This window comes from Sphaeramia orbicularis, chromosome 12, assembly GCF_902148855.1.
Source record: "Sphaeramia orbicularis chromosome 12, fSphaOr1.1, whole genome shotgun sequence".
NCBI classification, from domain to species: domain Eukaryota; kingdom Metazoa; phylum Chordata; class Actinopteri; order Kurtiformes; family Apogonidae; genus Sphaeramia; species Sphaeramia orbicularis.
In genome coordinates this window covers 47,839,969-47,851,889 of record NC_043968.1, presented here as the reverse complement: position 1 = coordinate 47,851,889, position 11,921 = coordinate 47,839,969, and the positions used below count along the sequence as shown (strand labels likewise).

General features: G+C 38.0%; 1 protein-coding gene across 1 annotated transcript; it reads right to left on the bottom strand.

Moving 5' to 3' along the window:
• Positions 1-1,623: 1,623 nt before the first annotated feature.
• LOC115429897 (phosphoglycerate mutase 2) lies at positions 1,624-5,289 on the bottom strand. The gene is made up of 3 exons (XM_030149706.1): positions 4,792-5,289; positions 4,476-4,656; positions 1,624-2,053 (listed from the first exon to the last, which is right to left on the bottom strand). Exons 1-3 carry the CDS (start codon positions 5,206-5,208, stop codon positions 1,884-1,886), a joined length of 768 nt encoding a protein of 255 aa, XP_030005566.1. The 5' UTR covers positions 5,209-5,289; the 3' UTR covers positions 1,624-1,883.
• Between the last annotated feature and the right edge of the window lie 6,632 nt (positions 5,290-11,921).

Genomic DNA, 11,921 nt, shown 5'->3' with positions numbered 1-11,921 from the left:
AATACATACGGGCTTGTCCAACTCTTGTTTAGTTACCTGGTGAAATTAAGTAAAATGAGAGCTCGTGACTATTGCACAGGCACAGCTGTTTCACTGCCAGATGTTTACATAGGAAAGAATCCAATCTGTCCCTAAGAAAAGTACTGTTGTGTGAACTTGAAAAAGTAACTACATTTCGTTACCAAATTTTCAGTAGTAATGCGTTACACTGCTTTTTACCTGAAAAAAGTACTTAAGTTACTGTAACACGTTACTTTGTAACTCGTTACACACAACACTGATGAGGTCAATGAATACTAATGAACACTCAGTACAAAAAAAACATTACTTTATGTAAACATGCCGGATTTAGCTGGAAGGTATAATATAAATATTCTACTACATACAAATAAAAACTGTTCTGTAACTAATTACTGTAGTTCTCTCTAAGATATTGTGAAGTAGACGAATAAAACAGTTTTCAGTCACTTTTGGTCAATGTATTGGTTGCTTCAGTAGTTTGAAGAGCTTGTAGACATTGACAGAAGAATGTGAGGGGGCAACACTCTACAAAGTGTTTTCCAAGAGATGAGAATTAAAAAAAGAATAGAACACCAAGCACACATAGTAAACCTAAAAACTTATATAGTGAACAACCTAATTCAAACATAAACACATGGATCTTTTTCTTATTTTATCAGTTTTAAGCTCTGTAAGTAGAAGCAGAACCAAGTACGTGCTTTTAGTGAGGACTAGTCCTGTGGAATTTAGTGCAAGACAGTTGTACTTTTATCAGTTACTACCATACTTTTAGGCCCCCATCCCACTGAGCTGATATAATGGACAAGAAAGGACCCCACACACACACACAATCAGGATCCATTTAATGCATGTGTGGGCTTTCTTTCTAATGAATCACGAGGATAACAGCATTTATTAATCTTTTATAGTTTACCATTTAAATATTTGCATAAATGATAGACAGACAAATTAATAAAATATTGATTTCTGTCTTTTTACATAAACATCTATGACTAAAAAAATCCTCAAAAAATGCTAGGATAATGGTAAAAATGTAAAATGTTATTGTACAAAAGTGTGGTGTTTAAATTATCCCTGAGTGTAAATCTTTTTTCCTTTAAATAATATTTCCTGACTTGGTGTTTTGTTGCTGATGATCTCTGACCTTTTCAACAGTTTACTGACTCCTCTTGTCCTGTAGATGGAGGTGTTGTTTTCATATCTGGAAAAACACATTGTTGTTACTGTAATTTTCCCTGTGTCATCCCTCTGAAGGTCTTAAGGGACATGGATCAAGGGTGTTACAAGGTCTGCTTTACTGTATGTGTGCTATTTGAGTGTACATTTCCCGGTTATTTCTGATAGTACTATAGCACAGACCTCCGACACAAACTCCTTCTGCATCATGGCCGTGGGAGTCCTGCCAGGATGAACCCGATGACTTATCCCTCAGACGATGTTCCTCTCACCTCCCCTCCACATCCTGGATTACATTTCACAGCACCTTTCCACTTTGCTGAAACCACCACTTTCCAAATGGGAAACCGACAGGGTAACAGATAAGGATGACAATGTAATTTGAAGACATTAGGAAATAAGACGAAAAATAAACAGACACAGGAATACATAAAAACATGGCTTCTTTATTGGTAGTGCCAGGGTGGTGAGGCCCTTAAAATAGGGCTGGACCACAATTTAAAAGGGCTGAGCTTTTTCCACAGTGATAGTGGGTGTTTTTAGGCTGATTTTGACACGTTTGCTGTAAAAGTCCAAAGGAAAATACTAAAATTTCCCCCCATTTGGAATGAAGGTGTGTACGAGGATGGACTGATGTAGAGGATAAAGGGGGTAACAGTTCATTTTTTGCCTCCTCCTAGGCAGATTTACTTCTTGGCTTTGCCCTGAGCGGCCACAGCCTCCATGGCCTTCTTCACGGTTTCTTCGTCACCCAGGAAAGACATGGGCTTAACGGGCTTCAGGTCTGCGTCCAGCTCATACACAATGGGGATTCCTGTTGGCAGATTCAGCTCCATAATGGCTGCATCAGACATACCTGGGGAGACAGAGCAGACAGGTAAACATGCAGATCAGCAGACAGAACAGGGGAAATGTAACTGATAGCATAGGAAGCTGTCTGGACGGGAAGGACACGTGGTCCGTAATAGTGTTAGTAGGCTTCGGTCTACATGAAATCTGACTGGATTTGAAGAGAATAGAATGCTTTTATTGCTGTTATACACATGTACAACAAAATTTAAAAGACAACTCTTGTGGTGCAGAGTGCAAGTATGGGAGGCAAATAGACAAAAGGAAAAAAAAAGGAAATGTACAAATATACATACAGTAAGAAAAACAAAAATGACAACAAACAAGCAGTAGAGAATAATATAGAGCAGGGGTCTCAAACATGCAGCCCCGGGACTAAATGTGGACCGCCAAAGGTTCCAATCTGACCCCTGGGATGTTTTTGCAAAGTCAAAAATTCCAGTCTTGAATTAAGCGAAAAAAAAAAAAAAAATTAGCTTGAATGAAGGAAAAAAATCTTGAATTAAGCCAAAAAAAAAAATCTTTAATTTAGCAAAAAATTTTGAATTAAGAAAAAAAACTTGAATTAACAACTTCAATTTTTTTCTATTTTAGTGCAAAATATAACATGAAATTATGAAAATATGTACATTTACAAACTATCCTGTAACAATAAAATGTGAATAACCCGAACAAATATGAACTACCTGAAATGTCTAAAGAAAATTAAGCACATGTTGAACTATTTTCTGTCTGTTACTAAGTGTTGAGTGTCTTTGTAGATCTGATCCATAATGCACATGTAGAAATGAGTTGAGGCAAAATATTGTTAAATTTGTACTTATTTTTCTTAAGAAATTTCAGGGTTTTTTTTCAGGTTATTCACATCTTTTTTGTTTGGATAGTTTATAAAAGTAGGTATTTTCATAATTTAATGTTTTTTTTTTCTTTACACTAAAACAAGACAAAAATTTAGAGTTGTCATTATTTATATGTTATGTTATTGGTCCAGCCCACTTCAGATCAAATCAGGCTGAATGTGGCCCCTGAAGGAAAATGAGTTTGAGACCCCTGATATAGAGTTATTTATTTATTTATTTATTATTTAATTTGTTCAGTGTTGGAAAAAGTATTCATAACCACAAGTAAAAGTAACAACAAAATTTAATTACATTTTATTAATATATCCTGAAATCCAGACGAGTATAAGTTGTGGCTTTTTTTACATTTAATAATTGTCTTGATTGCAAAGTTTTTCAGATACAACTTTTGTTTTTTTATGGAATGTCCTTTGAGACTCTTGTCCCCTACAGAGGACAAAAATACATTGCTGGGTTTCAAGAGGATTTATTCCAGTATCCCAGTAATGCAACGTCCTCTGTCCCTTCACTCAAAAAGATTGTTTTAATGGTTAAAATACAGACTACAGTACAATACGATAAATACAAGTAAAAAAGTGCTGCATGGAAAACCCTAGTAGTTAAAGTACTGAAGTGAAAGCAGTCATTTAGTCTGATATAAAATGACATGACAAGTGTCAGTGTGAGCAGCATTTTTACTCTAAATCTGAAGACAAAGTAAAGAGATAAAAACAAAATTATGCACAACTCTGCTTAATGGCCTTTTTTCTAATCATTTGATGCCATTAGAATATTTATTGGACTAAAATCTTTTGAGACAGAGGGAAAAATCTTAACCTCATTTGGTGAAGCTGTCTATCAGCAGCGAAAATAATTAAATATTTAATCTTGAACAATGTGCTTTACATTAGAAAGTTATTTTATTCATTGTTTAAAATCTTTGTCTTAGAAGTAACTGAAACTGTCCGACAAATGTGGTGGAATGGAAACGACAATATTAACCCAGAATAAGCATTTATAGAACAAAAGTCCAAGTACTGATCATTTGTGCTTCATACATGTAGCTACTGCCCACTGCTGCCTGTGTTCCATCATGCACTTACTGAACTGACTTAAGGTTACTACTTTTAGACATTCTGAACTGTGAAATCTACCGTTCCTAACTATGACCTTTGCCACTGGCCTTTAGACTCCGGCTGTGTGACTCCCACATCCACGTCTACCACTCCTTCACAACGTACAACCTTTCTCCATAAAGGTCATGACTGTAACGGGAACCGAGCTCATGACTGTCTGCCCTGTCCCTGAGCTCTACAGTCCCTGAGTGCTATTTTTATGCACTGTCATCCACAACTGTGTGTGTGTGTGTGTGTGTGTGTAAAGAATCTCACACTGATTATTTAGGTCTTGGTGTTGTATGCAAATACACAGACAGATCTTTTTGTATAATTCATTATTGTTCCAGAATTAGAATCTGACCCATTTAGTGCTGTTCATTTACCAGTATCCCATCACTTCAGCCTTCTTCTCTTCGGTTTTTGTTTTTTTTTTTGGGTAAAACTTTGCCCACCTGACAACTGTAATGCTCACCTTCTAAGTGCTTGACGATGCCACGGAGGCTGTTGCCGTGGGCAGCGATGATGACGTTTTTCCCGGCTTTGATTTCAGGGGCAATGACTTCATTCCAGAAAGGCAGGGCACGGGCGATGGTGTCCTTCAGTGATTCACATGTGGGCAGCTCACCAGGCTTCAGGTTCTTGTAACGCCGGGACTGAAGGTAGAATGAAGAACAGAAGTGTTTACTCCCACTGAAGTTATATAAGTGATAGAGTGTGTAACAACAATACTGCAAGATGAATGCCCTCTACTTTTGGAATTACAGTATTTCATCTTCTCCTTGTCTTACCTCGCTGATGATTTTGTGGTAAGGGTGGTCCTTCTCCATGGGTGGAGGTGGGATGTCGAAGGAACGGCGCCAGATCTTCACCTGCTCTTCACCGTGCTTCTCAGCCGTCTCGGCCTTGTTGAGTCCGGTGAGGCCTCCGTAGTGGCGCTCGTTCAGACGCCAGCTACGAATCACAGGCAGCCACATCTGGTCGGTCCCCTCCATGATGGTCCACAGGGTTTTGACAGCACGTTTAAGCACGGAGGTGTAGCAGACATCAAACTTGAAGCCTGCCTCTTTGATGGCCAGGGCTCCACGCTTGGCCTCCTCCATACCCTTCTCACTGAGGTCAGCATCGAACCAGCCGCAGAAACGGTTCTCCTGGTTCCATGCGCTCTCACCGTGGCGAACGATAACCAGACGATGAACAGCAGTCATGATTGCAGTGTTTCTCTTGAGTTTACCTTAAACTCTACACAACACACTCCACCCTTCTAAGTTGTGCACTCACACACTGGCTGACCAACAGTGGGCCTAAGCCAGCATACCAAACTCTTTTTATAGCAGCGTGGACGGTGGCTGTGCATAGCAGACAGGCCCCCTTCACGTTCCACCTATGAGACACATGGATGCTCTGATGGACAAATGGGCCCGGCCAACAGGACCAGGGGTCTGCCGGGTTGGGAGGACATATGGTGTCTGGGAAGGCCAAAGGTCAGACATTAGGCCAAAATAGCAACATGACTTTTAAACTGAGATCTGTGGAACAAAAGTGTAAAGATCAGAGTTGGTAGCAGAGAGGTGAACAGTCTGAGACGAACAGCTTCAACACATAAAGACAAACTACAGCACATTACACTGCAATCAACTTTGCAAGGTATATTAGGAATAATAAAGATAATGAAACTCATAGATCACAGGTGTCAAACATGCGGCCCGGGGGCCAAATTTGGCCCACCAAAGAGTTCAATCCGGCCCCTGGGATGAATTGGTGAAATGCAAAAATTACACTGAAAATATTAACAATCAAGGATGTTAAAATCATTTTAGGTCATTTCAGTCTAAAGTGGATCAGACCAGTAAAATACTATCATAATAACCTATAAATAATGAAAACTGTAAATTTGTCTCTTTGTTTTAGTGTAGAAAAAGGTTAAATTACTCAAAAATGTTTACATTTACAGACTAGCCTTGTACAAAAAATGTGAATAGCTGAAATGTCTTAAGAGAAGTATGTGGAATTTTAATAATATTCTCCCTGTTATTTAGTGTTTTGTGTATTTGTAGATCCACTGTGATCTCTAAGTTGTGATTCACATGTATAAATAATAAACTAAGGCAGTGTTTTTCAACCTTGGAGTCGGGACCCCACATGGGGTCGCCTGGAATTCAAATGGGGTTGGCTGAAATTTCTAGGAATTGATTAAAAAATAATAATAAATTACTAATAAAAAATATTTTTTTAATGACTCAATATATATTTCATTATAATTAAAACACCACACATTTTTCCTACTAAAAATCAAGTTCAAATCAAATGCAGGATAAAATATCTGAGAGAGCATATCTTGATTGACCTGATCATGTGACCGCATGCGTTACTACGCTTCAATCTGCCCAGACACAGTCGCAGTCAAAAAAAAAAAACGGGCTGAACAGAGAATGGAAAGATTTCTTCGCCTGCCTGGCCCCGCTAGGACATCTCAAAGAGAAAGCTGTCTCCATTTTGAATGTCTGGGGTTGCTAGAAATTTGAGATGATAAATGGGGTCACGAGCCAAAAAAGGTTGGGAACCACTGAACTAAGGTGTAATATTGTTAACATTGCACTTATTTACTAAAGAATTTTCAGGTTGTTCATATTTGTTCATGTTATGTTCAAGTACAATTCATAGATGTAAACATTTTTATTGCGGAATTTACTTTTTTCACTCTAAAGTTCTTATCCTATTATTTATATTATTTTACTCGTCCAGCCCACTTCATATCATATTAGGCTGTATGTGGCCCCCGAACTCAAATGAGTTTGACACCCCTGCTGTAGATCCACTCGGCTGTAGCTCTGTGGTGGAGGACAACCCACTGGTGACAGCTACTGTTTACTGCCAAAACACAGCTGCGTACAGTATAAACTTCCTCTGCAGTAAAAATGATGCAACCAGATGACTGCTAGACCTGCTGCCACTACTTAGTACAGTGACAATAGCCTTCAGTACACTTACTACAATTAGTGCTGTTGGTATAGATTAAAAACTAGCAAAGGGAAAATTAGTATATGTGATTTGGAACATTCTTTGTGCAAACACCCATCCAAAATATCTAATACTGTCAGGCTTCAGCCTTGTCTTAAATGTTTAAAGTCTGCTATGTCTTTCCACCACCTCTAGGAGTTGCTCTGGTATAATTTACACAAATTGTTTCTTAACATGCAGCAGTAAATGTTCTGTCCACCGTAAACATATAAATACAATGTAATAAAAGTCATACTAGTATGCCAACTTATTTAATGTCAGATAATGTACTTTTACTTGATATAATTGTGCCAACAACTTCCAGCTGCACATATTATATAGCACTGGCTGCAAACCAAAAGGTCATGATTCTGTCCTCTTACATAATACAACACACTTTAATTTTACTGTGGTCAGTGGTTAGACATATGTTATGTACAGTAGGAATATGGCCAAATTCTGTGGGAGAATCATAGAAAATGAAGCCAAATATCCTGCAGTATCACTGATGTGAATTCTGTACTGTACCAAAATGTACAGAGATAAATATGCTGATAAAGCTCAAAAACTAAGTCACAATGCCAAAGCTGCGCTGTCAAACAAAGTCAATGTCTCTTGTCCCTTCAAATCACATTATGATCCATATATAGAGATGAAAAGAAACACTATAGTCCAAAAATATAATATTAATGGAACACCAGGCTTAATGCCAAACTGGGGCATAGGCTCATTAATATGGGCTGTCTTTTTTTCATGTTGCATAGAGTAAAATAGCATCCTCTGCAGGTATGTAAAATGTTTTAGTTGCTTTTTTTGCAGCATAATTAGTGTACTCATCATGTCCTGACACTCTGTGACAAGACAAAAACACACAATGATCAACCAAACATGAAAAGGTTGAAGAGTTTATGATGAATATAGTATAGACAGCTATCTAGCCTCTAACCCAGTCTTTTTCAACCTTGGGGCTGGGACCCCATGTGGGGTCACCTGGAATTCAAATAATGTTGCCTGAAATTTCTAGAAAAAAAAAAACAAAAACATACTAATAAAAAATATATGGTGAGTTGACAGAGACAACCCCAATCCATAAAAGACATGACAAATTGTGAAGCTGAAACTGAAGCACTGTGGTACTGTTTATCTTTCAAATGTTCATTGTGGTCAGTTTCAGATGCTGCAGCTCTTTCATAATTCATAGTTTGAGTTATTATTTGTTCCGTATTAATTGTCAGCCTTGTAAATCCAAGCTGGACTGACTACATATCCTGACCAAGGAAAATAAAATTCTCACTTTGTGCAGTAATCTACACCTGGCTTTTCTGCCTCTGTCCATAATAATATACATTATATAGACTAAATGTCGTCTAAAATTGTTTATTTGTAACATAGTATAGCAAACTATTACATGATCAAAAACAAATTAATTTCAGCAACAAAAAAAAAAGTCTCCGTTTTGAATGTCTGGGAACCACTGTTCTAACCCCTTGAAGACTTTTGCTGCAAATCTGCCTCAATATTCCACTGTTTGTGTAATGAGGTGCTGTTCAACACTCTGTGAATGCACATACGTTTCCTTGTATGTGGATCAGTTTCAAAGCCCTATTTCTGTAACACTGTTATTAATTTCATGACATTCTACTGATTTTTGGATCATTTTTGTTTTTGTTTGGATTGTTGACTGGAAGAACTGATCAATAAGAGCTTCAGTAAAATAGTCTACATACCTGAGATTGGAAAATTTGTTTAATTGCTATTATGACAATTATGCAAATGATGCCTAATGTTGCTAGTTTGCACCTTAGTTATTGTAGGTGTTATATTCAAATGAACAATCTCCACTTAATTTAGGATCAACACCACAGCAACAACACAAGTTTTTTGTGTAATTGTTAATAAAGTTACACAAGAAGGGGTTAAAGTTTCACATTTACTATTACTGTAAAATATTCCAGTTACAGATTATGAACCATTTAACCCCCACCTCATGTCTTTGAAACGGTACTCAAAGCTCTCATCAGCTTAACCTTCCTCTTGTGTTAGGGTCGGCACAGACCAATTTTAGGTTTTAAATGCATAAAAGAGCCACATAAAATGTATTTATTGCATCAAGGCTTTTTGACTTTGTCATGAACTTCTATTTAAACAAAGGATTACATTTTTTTTGTTCCACAAAATTATGAAATGCACTGGTTGAAATTATGACCTTTATGTTGTTAAGGTCAGTTTTGACCCAGTTATAAAAATAAGATTATAAAGCAATAATTAGAGCCAGTACTGAAATCATAGATGCACTGTCAGCTAACACACTGACAGCAGCTCCTCTAACAATCGTGAGCTTTTGGAGATTCTCATTTTGCCTTGTTATCCAGTTGACCTGCACAAAAACAAAACAAGCAAAGACAGGCATAGCCACACATGTGAAGTCAATGCAGTATAGAGTTGCAGAGTTGCAGAGTGCACATCGAGGGGTATACTATTAAAAAAAAAAAAGGCCCAGAGGCTCACACCAAAAATATTAAAACAATATTATCATGGGTAAGGAAACCTAACAAGGTAACCAAGAGATGAGAAACAAATTGGACAACAGATAATTGTTTTAGTGTATTTTACAGCTGATTTAAGACATGGGTCAAAACCGACCCGTTAACATAAGAGATGGTGACAGAAAGCTAACACAAGAGGAAGGTTAAAAGTGACAGTGAATTAACAGGTCCTTTATCAAAAACAGTTTTAATGCCTAAACTAAGCCTTTACGACAGTCTGCTTCATAGACAGAACATGTGGCAAGTGATTTAATTTGTGTGGGAAGACAAGTTAATGCTCAAGTCACTCTGTCTCATTTCCTCAGGTCTATTAAACCTCTTGTCTGTAAAGAATCGCCCTGCTGCAGATTGTCAGATTGCTGTTGGGTTGGGAAAAAGTGTACACAGGGGAGTTTGTGTGATCAAAACTGTTACGATGACTCAGCCTGCAGTATAGTCCATGCAGCTTTCACTGAAGTCCCCCACCTCCCACTGCCACTGCTTCTGTTTTCACACAGTGCTGTTGGTAGGTACTGGGGGCCTTTGCTGCATAGGCATATTACTGGAGCACACGCTATAGATCATGCACACACACACACACACACACACACACACACTTAGTGCTCCATACGCATACACAAACACAAACACAGATAATGCTGCAACCCACTGCAATACACTTGTTCTGTGCATGGACTTAAGTCTCCTATCAGCTGCAGGATGTTTCTAACCATCATCTTTTACTGATCTGCTAAAAAACATATTCCATTCACAGAGGAAAAGGAAGTACATGTCAGCAAATGGGTGTTATTGATCTGTTATATTATCTGTGCTACATATAAGAGGAACTGTTCATCTTTAAAGGTATAACCTGACAAGCGAAGAAGCTCCTCCAGTAATTCTTTTTTTCATTTGCACTGTGAAACATATAAAACACAAAAGAATATATTGCGTATACAGATAGGCTAAGATATTCATGTTGGTTTTTCATGCCTTTGCAGTACAAGGCATTGTATAAGTTATTTTTCAACATATTCACATGCGAGGTCCACGCATTTATTCCAGCCGCACTGCAGTCCTTGAATCCTTTTGAAGCTTTCATCTCAAAAGGCAAGAAAAAGAAACGACTCACAGGCAGATATAACCTTGTCATTTCTTTAGTATTTTTCTCTCCAGCCAAATGATTTATTTTTTCATGTTACGAAACAAAAGTCAAACGGTGCCAAATCAGGTGAGTATGGTGGGTGGTTGACCAGAACAAAACTACACACCACAACAGGGGAAACTGCTGACTTGAGAGCTGGAGCGATGAACTGATACTTGATACGAGTAATGTTTAAAGTCATCTATTAGCTACCAAATACAGCACAACTCCACCTGGAAACAAAATGTACAAATGCTTAGCCAGTGAGTAGGGATGCACCAATACCACTTTTTTCCAGACCAAGTACAAGTACTTACATTTGAGTACTTGCCAATACTGAGTACTGATATGAGTAGTTAATGATACCATTACAGTTTTTAGTTACTTTTGAAAATGTGCTTTATTGTCGTTGTCATTAGTCTGACTGTAACAAAGTGCTGCTACGGACATTTAATGTGTTGGAATGAGTGTTTCTCAATCAATCCACCAGGGGGCGCCACTCTGAATTAACCATACTGGACAAATACCACGAAGAAGAGTAAAGTTTTTTGGGAAGAAGAAAGTCAGTAATAAAAAACACGGGGATGACAGAGGGAACACTAATGTGGATACCAATGTTGATATTGATGAGGGTAGTTGTCTTAAATATGTCAGCAGTTTTTCTCTAACTCACACAGTCGCTCTTTGAACAGATCCTCTACCTCCACGGTTCCTGGTGGTATTCTCCGTCTGGGTACGCATCTGTGAGCACCTGGAAAACAGATGGAATGGTCGCAGAGGATGGACAGAACGGTCTGTCTGTATCCCTCTGTGTCTTTGACGTTACTTGCAGTCACCGTTAATTTTGTCACTGTCATCTTTTTTAGAAAAATCTCCACACTGCTGACATTACTCCTCTGCTGCGTATCTGCTGCACTTAAAGTTGGAATACAAGCACACGCTGAGTATCGGACCAGTTACTGATAATTGGTATTGGCGCATCCCTACCAGTGAGTTGAAGTAAATAGATGCTGGGTTTCATCAATTTGACATCCACTCTTCATATTTAACTTATGAACCTTTCCATCCTCACTTGGACATAATAGCTCAGGCAGTTTTGACATAACAAATGCAAACAGACACGCATCCTGGTGAAATCAGTTAATTCTGCAAAAAAAAAACTGTCTTTTAATGCCTTTTTATCTCCTTTAATTGCATTTGTAACCAAAAGTGCTTCGCCATAGCCTCACATGACACATGACTGTGTCCTCAT